This window comes from Amia ocellicauda, chromosome 8 (assembly GCF_036373705.1).
Source record: "Amia ocellicauda isolate fAmiCal2 chromosome 8, fAmiCal2.hap1, whole genome shotgun sequence".
NCBI classification, from domain to species: Eukaryota; Metazoa; Chordata; class Actinopteri; order Amiiformes; family Amiidae; genus Amia; species Amia ocellicauda.
This window is the reverse complement of record NC_089857.1, coordinates 13,999,866-14,016,964: the sequence shown is the minus strand read 5'-3', so window position 1 is coordinate 14,016,964 and position 17,099 is coordinate 13,999,866. Positions and strand designations below refer to the sequence as shown.

The 17,099-nt window shown below is 38.5% G+C and overlaps 1 protein-coding gene across 2 annotated transcripts in view; it reads left to right on the top strand.

The window, feature by feature from the left end:
- Positions 1-17,099, top strand: part of fras1 (Fraser extracellular matrix complex subunit 1) — a 126,884-nt gene that overhangs the window by 61,899 nt on the left and 47,886 nt on the right. For both annotated transcript variants that reach the window (XM_066712106.1, XM_066712105.1), the window contains exons 13-23: positions 678-821; positions 1,792-1,926; positions 5,545-5,688; positions 6,770-6,910; positions 7,558-7,698; positions 8,547-8,720; positions 10,978-11,118; positions 11,960-12,103; positions 15,619-15,771; positions 16,044-16,190; positions 16,389-16,535. In XM_066712106.1, the coding sequence (XP_066568203.1) occupies positions 678-821; positions 1,792-1,926; positions 5,545-5,688; positions 6,770-6,910; positions 7,558-7,698; positions 8,547-8,720; positions 10,978-11,118; positions 11,960-12,103; positions 15,619-15,771; positions 16,044-16,190; positions 16,389-16,535 (1,611 nt within the window). The remainder of the gene's footprint in view (positions 1-677; positions 822-1,791; positions 1,927-5,544; positions 5,689-6,769; positions 6,911-7,557; positions 7,699-8,546; positions 8,721-10,977; positions 11,119-11,959; positions 12,104-15,618; positions 15,772-16,043; positions 16,191-16,388; positions 16,536-17,099) is intronic.

Sequence of the window (17,099 nt, the reverse complement as noted above, 5' to 3'; positions counted from 1 at the left end):
GTCATTGAAAACAATAGCTTACAAAGGTCCTTTCATGTGCATTTTCAAACACATATTTCATTTTCTACAGCTTAAAGTGGCTCAGTCTGAGCTGGAGTGGAGACTGGTTTCAGTGCAGAAGGTTTTATTCATTTAAAATAAGAAGAAAGCGTATAATTCAGTGGAAATCCATATTCCTTGCTCCTTTTGCTTTTATTTCCCAATGTGTTTCTTGGCTTCTGAATGTTGGGGAAATAAAAATGCATTTAAGGTGTTGCTGCATTCTGCATTTGCATTTCTCTAGGAGTTCTGATCAAATTAATGTATTCTGACAATTAGTAAAATACACAAATACATACAAAGCTGCTGTGTTCATATTTTGAATCCAAATCACAGTTAATATTATCTGTAATATTATGCAATTCTTCTCCTGCTTATTTATTTGTTTTTATTGCAATTTACCTGGGATACTCAGTAAATATTTGAATGAATATTAACACTCATCTTCCCTATTCATGTGTATGGTAAAGGACACATTGGCACAATATATCTATATATATATGAGAATTGCTTGTTGCCAGTGAGTGCAGTTTCTCCTGCTCAAATCAGCCTTTATCTTACACTGATAAGAGCAGTAAAGGGCATGCTTGGGCATACCATTATATGTCTTCATTAATTTTCATGTCCTGTTCTTTCAGTTCAGTGTCATCCAGACTGCCTGACCTGCTCCCAGTCCCCTGACCACTGTGACTCCTGTCGGGATCAACGATTACTGTTGCAGAGAGGCCACTGTGTCCAGACATGCCAGCGTGGATTTTACCAGAACGGCAGAGTCTGTGCAGGTACCAAACACACACCTCTAATGTCAAACTCATGGAATAGTTATGCGGTCATTGGTTTTCCTGTTGGAATTGCTGTCTTACTAAAGGTAAATGTATTGCCTCAGCCAGTGCAGTGATGGCCGTCTAGTACATTCAGCACACTTTATAACCCTTCCCTTATTACCATGTGCCAAAAAAAACAACACAAGGGCTGAATACATTCTGAGGCTCTGAAGCTATCTGATAGATAAAGTTGTTAACTTTGGATCCCATCCTGCCACAGTGCCGGAGTCAAATGGGGCCTGTGCTGAAAGTACAACAGATTGCATCTGAAGTGTTACTTGAATGTTGAAATTGGCAGAGGGGTGGGTTCATGGCTGCCATACATTGGGAGGTGCCAATCTGCACGGAAGGGGTGCTGGGTAACTCTCTCTCTGTAACCCCGACAATGAAAACAGGCCCCAAGAAGAGTTGGAGCTAAAATCACAATGGCTGGAATTGTAGTGTTTGGGATGGTTGATATTTACTAATAAAGCCGAGCAGTGTCAGTGATAGTGTAAGTCACAGTGAGCCTTCTGACGATTCCTAGTAATTTTATTAGCGGCTGTCCTCGTGTTACATTTGCAGGCTTTTTAAACCAAATCAACAAGGGAAGTGCTAATGTAATTTTCATGAATAACATTTACCCGAGAAGCCTTTTTTGGCTATATTTTGATTTGCTGCTTCTGGAGTGAATTACTCTATAACTCAAATGAGCACATGAGCTTGGGAGCTCGCATTAATTCCCCCCCTTGTGGAAACGGATTCATGCGATTCGGAGCAATACCACCTGCAGTATTTATTTTACAGAAATGTATGCATAATTAAATGCTTTTTTCGCCATATATTAGGGAAGGTCACCTATCCAGAGTATTGAGTTTGTAAGGGAATGGGAAAACATTTATGCTAATCTACCTTTTTAACTGCTTTCTTTGTGATTACCATAATGCAGCCTGCAGAGACACCTGTGCCGCTTGTGAGGAGGAATTTGAATGCACCGTGTGTGCCAAGTCCTTGCTGATGAAGAAAGGAAGGTGTGTGCCAGAGTGTGGAGAGGGCTTCTACAAGGAACACACACACTGCGCAGGTGAGCACATTGTTTTGTATGTAGTCTATAGGCTTATGACCTGCTTTCACATTAAACACACCCAGCAGGGTTCCCGTACTTCACAGAATGTTTTGGTTTATGGCAAATTTGTTCCTGCTTTACAAAACCATTAAAGATAAACATGCCATTTCTCTTTAAGAGTTTCATCAGTAAGATTAATCACTCTTTTTAAATTGGGGAACCTCAACGAGTCTACTTCTGGAAGAGCAATTTACATATAGATAAAACTTATAATATTCTTATAAAAGTATTGATATCTTGAAAGAGACATTCGGGAAGATTTTCAAATGGGGGGAAAATAAGATGTAGGTTGGTCGGTTGGATGCAAAGTAATTTAAAAAACCTCCTCTTCTCACTTATAAAATCTTATATGCACTTGTGGACCTTGTCACACACAAATGAAATAATTTGGTTACATAAATCAGGCTGTAAAATAACTTTTTGGTGATCAATCTTTCCCCTTTAAAGAGTCATGCTTATTTTGTTTACTTTAAACACCAACAAACATTTCCAAGGCCTGAATTTTTATATTATTTTTTGTTTTAATAAGAAATCAGGTAATGTGGTCAGTTTTCAGTTATTTATTACAGTCAGTTTCCCAGTGAGATTGCCACCCATTTGCAGCTGATTCAGCTGTGACTAAACTAAATAAGACAGGCACTGTGTGGAACTGAAGGCAATTTTGGGACCGTTAGGCAGAACAAAACCAAAATGAAATCATATTGAGATAGACGACACATCAAAGTCTCTTCACAAAAGGAATTTTAATTGCAACCTCTTCTTTCAAATGAAGCATTGACCTATATGCATTTCTGGTTGTCTTCTTTTTCCAAGACAACTTTCCTTAAATGTCATTGATTGAGTCTGATTCAATGTTTTTCATTACACACGTAAAGGCCGTAACATTTTCAAGCCAACACCAGTAAATGATCCTTCCGAAAAGCCTATAGTGATGAGCAGGAAATGACTGTTATCTTCAAATTCGATCAAAGTTCAATCTTTCCCTGCGTTCTACTTTGCTGAATTTGCAAAACAAAGCATTAGGATTCATACACATTGCTTGCAATTATCTAATGGATTTATGGCTTAATTTCACACTTTAATGAACATACTAATGCAATGAATTTCAATCAGTTGAAATTGAGATGAATCAGGAAAGGAGGTGTATCAGGTTTGTGCAGCCCATTAGATTGGTGTTACCTTTTTAAATTGTTGGAGCCATCCTGCAAGACAAGAGGAAGTGTCTTTATAAGAATTCAAATTATGTACGCTTCCGTGCAAACAGGTTTCTGTGCAAAGACTGAGAGAGACGAGGAGAAACAGCTGACAGTGTTTGACATGGATACGACAAAGCGATACAAACTTATTGCTCCAAACTTTGCTTTACCAGATCAAAGATTCCTCACTATGCTAATGTAGTTTTGTGTGTTCTGTCTTGTTCTGAATGGTTGTTTTATTATTCGCATTGCTACAGAAACATTTGCAGCTCGAGCAAAATCTGTGAAGGTTCCAACCTGAACAAATGTGGTGGTGTTGTGTTTCAGTGTGGCTTAGGCTGCCAGACTTCATTGCACAGGACATTACCAGTGGGAGTCTACATTGTATCAGGGTCAATGTTAATGTACTCCCATCAAACTTCCTTTCAACCAGCCATGAGAAATCTTATTTCGGGAAAAGATCCGACTCTGCTTGACTTTTGTAAAACTGACAGGATTTCTTGGCAACAGGCCAGAGCTTTTTGGAGTTTACAGTAATTCTAGGATGCCACGGTTGTGACTCATGGGAATGGCACCCAAGTGCTCTTTGTGCATCTGTTTTGTCTAGGTGTATTTGTGCCAAGACCTGCTGTCTTCTGCATTGGCCAAATCAGCGATCTACATGATTTAGTCTCAGTGACCATATTTTTTATTTAGGTAACAAAAGAATGTAGAATAATATGTTGGAAAGATAAAACTGGTTAATGTAGTTTGCCAAATCTGGTATTTATAGATAAGCAGATATAAACCAGTTTTGTTATGAAGCTTTGTATGGATATTGCAGCTATTTTCTTAGAAGTCATGTTCAGGTCTCCAGGTCTGACTGCAGTTTTATGTAAATTATAAATCGGTGTCCTCTGGTGTGAATCATATGTTATTAAATGCAAGGTACAAACTGTTTACAGACAGTAGCTCTGCAGGGGAGTGCTATGTGTTTGACTGTGAGTGAATTCACTGTGAGTGATGACTTGGAAAGTTTTTATATACATTATAGCTTGAAGGCTTGGTAGAAGGTGTCTTTTATTTTTGAACTATAGCAAGGATACAAAATTATCTGTCAGGTTACTATTCAAATTTGAAAAATGAATAAACCAGGGATCACCTATCACTCTTCAGAACACAGTTCATTACAAATGCAACACAGCTACCCCCATTACACTGCAATGCACATGTTGTGGTTGGCTGTAATGTGAATGCTGCTATCAAAGAAAGAAAGGCTGTATAAGCACAACCATTACACTGCCTTTAAAGCTAAAGTGATTGGTCTTAAACTCACTTTATATGGCTTATTTAAAATGAAAGTGTGCAGGGGAAGCAGAACTGCTGTAATTGCATAAGATAGCTGCTTCTGGGGACAGCTTCTCTCTGGCATTGACACCTGGTCTCTGTACAGAACTGTGATATACGTGCTAAAAAGCCAACGTAGATATTAGGCATCTCATTTGGGACCCTTCTCTAATTCAGTTTTAAGTGAAATACTTGAAAAACAACGAATAGTTTTAGCAGTAAATGAAATACAGCCTTGAAATGTATGCTCCATTCGCAGTCTGTCTGTGTGCAATGTGCAGCGTTGCTGTGTATGATAAATGTGAGTAGGCTTTGTAAGAGCTTAGTGAAGTATTGTTCACTGTTCAGTACATGACAAGCACGCTTTCCACAACTGGATCACAATTGAAAACCTGTACTTTCATCTCTCACATGTCCTTCTCTTCCTCTTCCATCCTATATACAAACCAGCAGAAGGATCAAACTTAATTTACAAGCTCTAGGGTATATAAAAAAAAATGCAATTAAAAAATAATTAATTTTTTATGTTGTCTCTGTGAATCCAAATGGAAAATTAAATGTGTAATTGTCTACAAAATGGTTAGCTCAGACTTTCCCCGAGACTTTATTCCTGGAAATTATTATCCTGGACAATTTATGTGTAGCCCAGGGGTACTTCATCTGGCCTTATCCCTTTGTCAGCTCATTCAGTGTTTTTCAATAATGAGAGCATTAGAAGTTGCGTTAATTGAAACCCCGGGAAGCTCCTTGGTTTTCACAGTGAGAGCTGAGTAGTGTGCTTGATTATCCCTGTAAGAATAGTAGGTTGCAGCTCTGAAAAACCTACTTGTGACAACTTAAACTTAAAACCCTTCTTTGAGAACAAGTGTTTATGGGAAGATAAAGATGTCACATAAATCTTGGCTGTTTTTTATTTATTTTGGTCCACTGGGTGTATAATTTCAAATGTTCAATAAAAGGTTGGTGAATTTGAAATGATGTTAACGTTGAATGATTATGACCCTTCCTGTATTCCCTGGAAGGCCCTGAATTGTTCTGTTTCTTTGCCCTACAGCTTGCCATAACTCCTGCGCTTCCTGCCAGGGGCCTGGGGATCAGGGCTGCCTGTCATGTGCTGACCCCGCCCACCTGCTGAAAGATGGCCGCTGTGTGTCTGACTGTGGTCAACGCTTTTATGTCAAACAAGGCACATGCTTTGGTAAGAGTCTGATTAAGTGTCCCATTTTCCAAAACACATTTTACACTGGGCATGTGTATTACCGATTGTGAAACTTAGGAAAACACAGAAGTCATCAAAAAGCTTACGATAGACAATGAAACATGTTTTTTCATTAGTCCAAAGCTCCTACGCTTTTATATATCTGCCCGGCTGAAAACAATACTGTGCTGGTTTACACTTAATGGGGCGAAAACAGAGTGCCTTTGAATGCTGTCCAACTGGCAACTTTTTCTGCCTTCTAAGCAAAACGAGACAAGATTGCATTAGAAATAATAATAATTAGAATAATATTAATGATAATAACTTTAGATGGAGTCTACTTGGTGGATAGGTTTAGTTTATAAACATTTGCCCTGTATGTATTCAACTAATCATCATTAACAAGAAAGTTTCTGTTAACTTCTGTGGAATTTAATGTTGCCTGGAAACTTGATGCGAGTAATTTACGGAAGCTAATCATTGCACACGTACCCATAATTACATTCAGAACGAGAATAGTCTCTTGAAGAATCTTAGACCATTAGCATCCACAGAATACTTTAATAAAGACACTTCTCTATGTTGAATAAACATGTACTTCATATTTTCCATCTGGTTCCCCTAGCATGTGAGTTGAGATGGTAGCAGCTGTATATTTTCACATTGTCTATGAAACTCAGCTTTTTAAGCCCCTCAATCATATCCCCTCAAATCTCTCTTTGTTCCTGGCTAAAGAAATTGTGCTTGTTTAAACTTGTCTGCATGTTGCATTCCTTCTAGTCACGGACTTATTCTTATTTCTCTTTCTCTTCCAGACTGTTTACTTTTTTGGTAATACAGCAAAAAGAATCAGACACAGTAGGGCTGTGTATAAAATTAATACATTAATGTGTTACCACTATTTATTTGAATTCAATAGTTTTTACTTTTCATTATATCCAGTTATTCCAAAAGATATTTCAGTTGCTTCGCCACACTGTTAGAGGTCAGAGATGTATATTAGCATAGACTCCAAGCTCCTATTTGTATCTATGATCATGAAACTAAAACATATTACACATTTTAATTTGCACTACTGCAGCGTGTGAAAAGTCCTGCCTAATATGTTATCCCGACAACCCAAAGTGCTTACGCTGTCCTTCGGGGAGAGCACTGCATCATGGGAAATGCATCTCTCAATGTCCAGATGGCTATTATCAAGATGACACTGGCAGGTGCAGTGGTGAGTGTGATTTTCACTTTCAATTAATTGTGTTTAAAAATTGACTCCTGTTATGTTTGTATGTCGTACTGCTTTCATAGTATTGTCTTTGTTTTTAATTTCCCAAATGGGAGAACACACTGTAAATATTAATTTATTAACTGGGCATGGCTACCAAAGTCACAACTCACTCCATCACTCATATTTCAATTTTTAAATGAGTTTTCCAGCATAGTTTCGCAACATTCTGCTTAGTAAAAAAATAAAAAATAAGATAAAAAACAAATGCTCTTAATCTTTAGATTGTAGGTGAGACAGCTCATTATAAAAGGGTTGAAAAAATTAAGTCAGACATTTCATTTTGGCAGACACAAATTGTGATCTTCAGGCAAGAGTGTACTAATCTTACTGCATAAATCAGAGGATTGACAGGTTATATATATATATATATTGTTCACTGCATGTGTTTTAATACCAGCATGAGTAGCATGATAAATGACCCGCAGTGACTAAGTGTAAGAATAAATATGATGTAAATCTTTCACAGCAGAGTGATGGAAAACCATACAAGCATATCCGAATTAAATTTAATAATGTCATTTGTTTATCAGAGTAAGCTAGGTTAGTTTGCAAGTGTTGTCTGACCGTGTTGCGTGGGTCCCCTGCAGCCTGCCATAACTCCTGCGTCTCCTGCACGGGCCCCTCTGTCTCCAAGTGCAGTGTCTGTGCGGGGAGTTTAGCGCTTCACCAGGGACAGTGCCTGGATGCCTGTGGAGAAGGCTTCTACTCCCAACACGGGGTCTGCAAAAGTAAGAAAGCACCGGCTATCGATGTGTGCATCTATCTGTGCATCTCTCCCTGCATCTATTTAATCTACCTGTCTATGTACAGTGCATCCGGAAAGTATTCACAGCGCTTCACTTTTTCCACATTTTGTTATGTTACAGCCTTATTCCAAAATGGATTAAATTCATGATTTTCCTCAAAATTCTACAAACAATACCCCATAATGACAATGTGAAAGAAGTTTGTTTGAAATCTTTGCAAATGTATTAAAAATAAAAAACAAAAATGCACATGTACATAAGTATTCACAGCCTTTGCTCAATACTTTGTTGAAGCACCTTTGGCACCAATTACAGCCTCAAGTCTTTTTGAGTATGAGGCTACAAGCTTGGCACACCTATTTTTGGGCAGTTTCTCCCATTCTTCTTTGCAGGACCTCTCAAGCTCCTTCAGGTTGGATGGGGAGTGTCGGTGCACAGCCATTTTCAGATCTCTCCGAGATGTTCAATACAGTTCAAGTCTGGGCTCTGGCTGGGCCATCTCTGTTTACAAGTACACATATAAATAAATAACCAATTAATACTAAACTGGAGTGTTTGGGAGCTACACTCTCATCAAACTGGAGAGGTAGACCCCTCAATCCACAATATCTAGGTGCTGAAACACTAATTAGAGATGTGGTTCCAGTAGCACTGCTCTACAAGACTCTTTGTGGCCACTCTGAAAAGCTCTGGTTGGTCTTCAGTGCACATAATCGCAGTTGTCTGCTGGGTTGAGGGGAAATTCAGCAGTCTAGTGCAATTATTGACCCCCATCTGTGTTTGCCCAGCAGAAAACCAAGCTAAGATTTTTTTTTTTTTGCATTCTCTAGACTGCCACCAGTCCTGTCGTTCCTGCATCGGTCCCAAGCATTCAGACTGTGTCCTGTGCTTGAAACCAGAAGAGGTGCTACACTCCCAGCAGGAGCACGCTGGCCTGCCCCATGGCATCTGCGTCTCAGAGTGCAAGGCACAGTTCTACCTCGACACTGACAGGATTTGCAAAGGCAAGTATCTGTCAGTTCCAGTGTTTTGAAGTGCACTGATTGGCATGTGAATTGACATCAGAAAGGTAACAGAGTAATGTTTCTTGAGAATAACAAAGTTACACCCTGCTGTGGCACTTGCTTCCATACAGTATCATCTATTTGAATTGAGAAATACTTTGCTTTTCTTAAAAATAAACAAATAAATAAAAGAGAGGTACAATGCCACTGTTTAAATCAGCTGTTCTGTAATTCGGAAGGAGTGATTGAAAAGGTATTAAACCTGTCTCAGTGTGGATTGTTATTACCTTGACTTGCTTTACTTCTTGCCTAATCTAATCAATCTTTCAATTGATTATTTAGAGCAACCAATCACTGTTTGTGTTAGTGTGTTGCAGTAAGAACTCATATTTTAATTAGTATTTTGAAACTCGCTAGATAATCTGAATTGAGCAGGGTCAACTTTTTGTTTGTCACTGTAAACCACCTGGGTGACATCATACTTAAAACTTGATATCACATCCTTGAAAAGATAATGCATTCCTCTGAAGTCATTCTGACATGAGATCATTGTCCATTTTGCTTAGGGATACCAAGCCTGGAAACAATCATTCAACATCTGCCTTAAAAAAAAAAAAAATCAGCATAAAAGTGATTATGATTAATGCTGACATGTGAGATAGTGAATTGAGATTCATTTATTATTATGGGAGAGTTTGTGTTGACATTTTTAACGCTGTGCCTTGCAGGAAAAGCAAATAATTAGATGCATTATTTTAAAACTCTTTATTTTCCCATAAACCCATTGACATTCTGACAAACCATGGAGATTGGTTATGAAGGGGAACAGTAAATCCCCCAGTGTGATCTATTACAGTGAAACCAATGTTCTGTTGATAAAAATACATCTGAGCAAAAACAAAATCACACAGCACTCTACAGCAAATATTAGGGTTATTATATCCTGATGCAGTATACACTCATTTATTCTTCTCAAAACCTTATAGAATTAGATAGAAGCTGTCAAACATGCATGTTAACTGTAAACAGTTTTAAATTGGAAATGACAGACTGAAATACAATACAACTTGCCAGACAGATTGTGGATTGGATAAAACTGAAGACTGCATATTGCTGTACATAAGGAATCAAACAGATGCATCAAGAGAGAGAGAGATTAATTAAGAGATGGATAGAGTCATGTCCGTGTGTTGATATTATACTGTTGATAATAAGAGATATAAAGAAACAAGGGTAGAATAATAATCCTGCTTTATTTACAATATGGAAATGGGGGAAACAAGCCAAGGCTTCCCTGTTTTCATTTGCCTTGTTATCATTTTAGGAAAACACGTATGAAAAATAAAATAGTTACGAGTAGTACTATTCTTTTTGTAATAATAATACTGTACCATATCATGTGTATTGTTAACATTTTTGTAGGCAAACATGTTAAGACGGGTATATTGTTTCTTTGAGGCCGCTGGGTTGCAATAGTTCACCTGGAAGTGGAGGCGTGGATTACCTCACTGACATTTGTTTTATTGTTTTAAAGGGTTGATGTGTGACAGTCCCCTGAGTGCTTGTCTTAGTTGTGGTTGTGGCACAGCAATTATAATAATACAATTCCAGTTATTTCTCTAGTAAGCCAATAATCCGAAAAGTCTAGATTGAAATTTCTCAAAAGCAACTGTATTGGCAGACCTTTGTTTGAAGCTAAGATTTTTGTGAATTATCAAGTCCCCATGTATATTGGTGCTGTTTCCTTGAGGCTACGGTGGGAAGAAAAATCTTGATGATTTAAATAGCTTTTTTCCTGTTTATTGACAGTTTAAGCTGCCAAAAAAAGAAAAAGACGTCAAAAAAAAGCAAACATGCTGTCATCCTGCAGACACTGTCAACGGAATGTCCTCGTGTCACTGCGTTGACACATTCTCCCCGAAAGAATCTCAGCATGTAGCTATTGTCTGTATTTGCTGAACGATCAGGTGTCAAATTGTCCGGTATGAAAAGCCAAGAGGGCTAAGTGCTTCAGCTTTAGCCTGGCTCTGTGAGGCTCTGATGAGCTTTCTATAAATCAGACAAGGATGACAGCGCACTTGTTAGTTCTCACTCAGTTTGTGTTGCCTTCCAAAGTCACTGGTCTCCTCCCTCTTCTTGTTTGAAGTCATCTTTTATTTTATTTTTTTACCATCTTTAATGATGTCCTTATTTTCTCATGAGGTTTCTGTATCAAGCTTCCTTGTTTCATGTATTTTTTTCTCCCTTTAACTTTCAGAGTGTCACTCCATGTGTTTGAAATGTACGGGGAAAAGCTCCCATAATTGCACAGCGTGTGCCCCCCCAAACGTTCTTCATGATGGAAAGTGCCCCCGAAAGTGTCCAGAAGGGCACTACAGTCAGGATAACGTCTGTGGCAGTAAGTCCCTTCCTCTTCTTCCAGTTCCTCCTATCTCCTAATGTAATTCAGTTAACAGGAAGGCAAAGCTTAGCAGTATGTGTGCAAGTGTTTTATGGCACACCGGTAGCTATGGGGAAAAAGAAAATGATGTGAACAGACTTCAGATGCTTAATAGCTTAGATAAAACAACAGTGGCTGTACAGCAGTTGTGATATCCCATCTGTTGCCATCATTTTAGCTTATGTTTAACTAAGATAAGATATTAAAATGGGATAGAAGGTTAACAAGCAAAGTGATACTCAGGGCAGTTGTCAGAAAAGTCTTAGAGGATTAGAATGGCTGAGCTTCGTCTTATCTTGTTAATGTAGCCCATATGTGGGCCAAGGATTATATAGAATATCCATGGGACTGCATTTTCAGACAGTCAGTTATTTTAGAAGAAAGAAAGATCGAGTTTCCTAGAGTTGTAAGACATATTTAAGGTCTGAACTGTTGGCAAAGCACTATACTTATTTTTTCTCTTTGGTCACATGTTGTTACGGATCTCATGCTGTTAAAGGCTAGAAGTCATTTTCCTGTTGTTGTGATGGCAAAGGTATCATCATTGTGCCCAGCTTTAAGCAAACCTTATCAATCTTATAGCAGAATGCATTTTTCAAACAATCAGTGTTCTTGGATAGCTGCTGCTTTTGAATGATGAATGAAACTTGATGCAATGCCAACACACTTTTGGGAATTATTTTGTATAGATTCCCACCCCGTAACCCACATTAATGGTTGCTGTGGTAGAATAGGTATACACACAAGTGTTACATTGAGGAAGGACAGATTTTCAGCCTCACCTGTTCTCTGCCCTTAGCCTGTCACCCATCCTGTAAAGAGTGCAGTGGTCCCTCTGAAGCGGATTGCTCTGCTTGCCTTGCCCATGCTACTCTACACGAGGGCTACTGCAGGACCAGCTGCCCTGAGGGACAGTACCTCAATGTTGTTGGATACTGTGTTGGTAAGTGTTTTTATCACCCATCGTTTTCTCCCAGTGAGGATTTACCTTTTGTTAATCAAATTCGCTACCACCCTCATACTGGCAGGGTACAGAGGAAAACCACCTCTGAAATGTGCTGTGCTTATCGTGAGCCCACTAGTAAATATGTTTATATTGGAAACTTTCATACTGTAATAGAATACACAAGGTTGATTACTGCTTTCGAAACCATTTTGTTTCATGCTTTAATAAACAGGTTTGAAATACTCCTGTGCTTAGTGTATCATCTTTTCTGTCTTTCATAACATTATTCAATGATATAACCCTCACCTGGCTCTTTAAATTGCTAAATTAAGATATGCATTTATTACCTTTTGAATGTTTTGTGCTGGTTAAATAGCTGTGTAATAAAACAAGCAATTAACTCTCCCTTCTTCAAAGATTAACTGAACTCCATTAATGAAGATGTTTTGAAACCAATGCAGTTGCTTTTGCATTAAAAAATATCCTTCAAAGCACCTTAATCTTAATTACTTTTTAAATTATGGTGGGCTTTATTATACTTGGCTTTAACCTTCAAAAGATGAATTCCTATAGATATTTCACAGCTTCTCTCTGACTAATGCTTCCCAGTGCAATGCTTTTGTTAATAAATGATGCCACGTGGATTTTACCCTGGAGGAGTTTAAGCTTTTATTGTTAGTAACTGCTGAAATCCGGCGGAACTGACTATATGGGATTTCTGCTTCCTTTTTTTTATTGGATGATTCTTTTGTCAGGTTGTGGTTATAGGCAGTGATGAAGTAAGATATAAACCCCACATAAGTGCACTTCATCTGAAAGAATAACACAGAAGTTACAAGAAAAGGAGAAATGAAGGCCTCGACCAAATCACCCCCCCACTAGAGTATACCCACTGCTTCAGTCACCACCATAGCACTGCTTCTGACAATAAATTATACTGTAATAGCACATAGATTTGGTACTTTGTGATTTGTGGGTAGGTTCACGTTTTGATTTGGTCTAGCCCTAAGTCTTATAAACTTACAACAAAAGATATCACAACTTTTAACTCCTGTGATCTTATGTTCCACTTTACAGAACATAAAGGCTGTAGCCGGCGAGTTAAGTGATCAAAGTTGATGGTTAAGCGATGTTGGTCTTCTAAACTGTCAAAAAGTCACCTGAATCTGGGCTGTAACAATTTATTATGATTGTAGTGACCTGCCCATGAGATAAATTATGGTAAACAGCTCTTAAACTGAGTGCATGTTTAATATTTAAAAGGTGAAACTGAATTAATGTAACTGCATTAAATCTTTTCTGATGGCTCTTATTTCTGAGATTTGCCCTCTAGAGTATTGCACTTTACATTTTTAATCAGAATCCAGGCATGGTGGTGGTTTAAGCTACAATGGAACTGCATTGTTTTGCTTTCCAGCATGTCCCCGGAAAAAAGCAGGGAATGCAGATAGTTTGGCGTTCTCTACACAGAAGTGCATCTTTCCCTGTCTGTAGCGGCCAAAACTGATCATAGTCCTTAAGACAGTAGTAACAGGCTGAGATTTGGTGTACTGAAGGCATTGCTAATAAGGCATATAAAACCTGTGTATTTATGTGTGATACTGTCTATAGAAACGTATGACTTTACTTTAGGTTTAACTCTTCTCTTTTCAGAGTAATACTTTCTTCTAAATATCCTGGTTCTTTATTCAGGGTACAGCTGCTTTTATATATACATGCTGTTACAGCAGACTGGCAGAATAAATGCTTATACTGAATGCTATTGTCACTGTTTCACCTGCAGTGATTTATTTGCATGCCTCTATTGTGGCCACTCAGAGTCGGTGGAGTTTGAAATATCAAGGTTCACTTGCAGGGCATTTGTTGAATGTCTTTTCAGAGATTAATGGTGTCTGTGGGTAGGTTTCATTATTCCAGTGGCTTGGCACAGACTTGTCACTGGTGAATTTCAATGCAGAAGAAATCTCAGACGCACGCGCAGAGGGGGTGGGGGGAGGTGGGTAGCACCTGAGCAGGTGTCACTGTAAAAGCCGTGCGTCACATTTCAGAGCACTGGCATGCTGGGACTCAATAGATGATTTCTTGTGTGGGTTCTCCTATTTGAATCATTATCCTCTTTGTGGATTTTTTCTCTCCAATACAATTTCCAACAAATTACTCTGAATCAAAGTTATCTCTGTGCTGGTCTAGCCCTTTGATTGTTGTACAGAATTCAAGAGGCTACTTTAGTCTAGTCAGAACTTGATCATCTATCATGTTTCAAATTGACGTGAGCAATGATTCTGTTCAAAAGAAGCGTTTTTCTTCTTCTGCTGTATTGTTCACAAAATTGAATAGATGAAATAGGAAGATGATACCCTATTTAACAGTTGTGGGCCACTGATTCTAATTTGCATAATTTTCCAAAACCACTTATTTTGCTTCACACTTTTATGTTAAGCCAAGCATGAATGTGTTGTTTTTTTCCCCACAGTGAATACTGTAGAGAACTTGAAAATACTAAGCTTCTACAGCAAGAAGTTTCACTTTTTTCTCTAGGGGGTTAAAACAAAATTAGTATTCACATTTCATTCCCATACCATAAAACACTGATTACAGTATTGATGTACACTTCCAACTCCTGTAAAGTCTTTTACAACAATATATTAGATTCCTTTTAGAAACTTAAGGAAAGCAATTGTGTTCTTGGCACATTGATTAGAATAGGTAATCCAGACAGATTAATTGTAGTAAATGTTTATTGTCCCCCCAGAAGGGTCAAACGGTAAAAAATCATCGAAGTAAATGAAAATTCTGTGGTGTTGTTTACTGTTACTGTCTATTCAGTCTGTTGAATAATATTGTAGGTTGCTCTACATACAGTGTTGCTAATTTTCTTTTACACCCTTTTCTTCAAAGGTAGGCAAAGCAAATTGCTGCTGGAAAACAAGTTGTTTTGTAATGTCACTGTCTCCTAGCAGCACTTTCAGCTAACAAACAGTTTCAGTGCATTGGTATTCTTGTGATAAAATTCCCCACCAAGAACACATCTGCTGTGCGATTTAATAAACTGCCCCTCTGTCTCTCTCAAATGTCCTTATGCTGAAGTATTTATACAGAAAATTGGTATGTGGATCTTAAAGTGAGAAAACGTTTCATATGGACCTGAGAATGCGATATTTCTTAATACAAGTACTGAAGAAGGCCATGGTTTCCAAAATGGAAGTACAAAGGCTACGGAAATGATAACAGTATGAGCTAAATGATAAATAAATGATAATTGTACCTTGTATTCTTTAACCCTTTCTTCCCCTTGGCCCATACCACCCCGAGTCTCCATTGAGGTTGGTTGTCCTACAGTTGTTTTCACAGTCTGCTTTCCAACCAACCAACAAGCAGAGTCCTTATCAGAACGATATAGATAAGACTGAGATGAAGGAAAGAATTTTCAGCGTTCAATGGTTGTGATTTATTATCAAGATAAAAAATGTGCCTTTGTTTTGACTGGCATCTCTCATCTATGACTTGCACAGACTGCCATTCTCAGTGCCAGCGGTGTGTGGCAGACCGGCAGAACCGCGGAAACGTCTGTCTCTGGTGTAAGAATCCCAGACAGCTCCTTCAGGGAGAGGAGTGTGTCCCGCACTGTCGTCCGGGGCACTATGCAGACCGAGGGGCCTGTAAAAGTAAGCGAAACGATTACATTAACACTCTCATTTTGCTGAGGCACATCAAACGGTCACCTCGAACCTACATCATCCATCCTAGATTGTAATATATTTTCACAATAAGAAGATACAAATATTTGAAATCTGTAAAAAGATTGTGATTAAAGTGTCTATATTGTCAGTGTCAATGCTCTTTACTTGTGTGCATTTGAAGAACCCCCTTTACCCAATTAGGCTGTGGTGTTTGACGATGTTGGGTGTCAGTGCAGTGTCTGGTTTTCTTACCCTAGAATGTCACTCCTCCTGTAAGACGTGCCGAGGCGAAGGAGCTCCATCCTGTACTTCTTGTCCCAGCGGCCTGGTGCTGACTCACACGGGCCTGTGCAGTCCCCGCTGTTTCCCAGGATACTATGCTGATGAGAGTGGCCTCTGTCAGGGTAAGTGACTGCAGCTGAACAGGTGTTGGGATCCACCGTATTAAAGAAGCTTTCAAATCACTCTTTGAAATGATGACTTCAATTGTGGCCCACATACCAATATATTAAAACAATATTTTTAGTTTACTCAGACTTTACATGGTATATCTGAGATCCACAAGGTGTACTTCTAACCTGTTCTGTGTGTGTCGTTTACAGAGTGTGACAGGCAGTGTTTGACATGTGAGATGGCAGGGGTCTGTACCTCCTGTAGAGATCCAGCTAAAGTATTGCTCTTTGGGGAATGTCAATATGAGAGCTGTGCCCACCAGTACTACCTGAACATCACCACCAGAACATGCAAAGGTAAGACTGAAAGAACCTGAAAACCATAGCCTAGAGTGACTCTGAACTGACTTCAAGACTAGTGCAGAAAACTGTGCTGAGTGGAAATATGTGATGACATACATACAGTACAGTGTGCAGAGGTGCTTTATCAGAGGTTATTTATCCAGTAAAGGTCTACTTTGTATCCCAATTAAAAATAAGCATTCTGTTCTCTTTCTTGAAGTTTTGTTTCCTTCCCACTGATATACTGGTTGTGTTGTAGAAAGATCTACTTGTTCTCACGCTTCAGCTACTTTGAAGAAGTAAAAACAGATTTTAATCATCTGTTTGGTTTAGTCTAGAATAGGATTAAGTTGTTTTCAGTTGAATTTCAAGACGGAGCAAACTTAGTGGTCTTCATTGTTCATTGAGAATGGTGACCTTTGGTACTCAGAAAGATTTTCTCCATAAGTAGAGAGATTAACTTTTCCCAGCAGTTTAGTAAAGAATAAAGTAAGGCTCAAATTTTTCATTGACATATTTATTTAATTGAGTTTTCTTAAATTACTATTTCATTCTTTTTTCAATTGCTTTGGTCTCGGA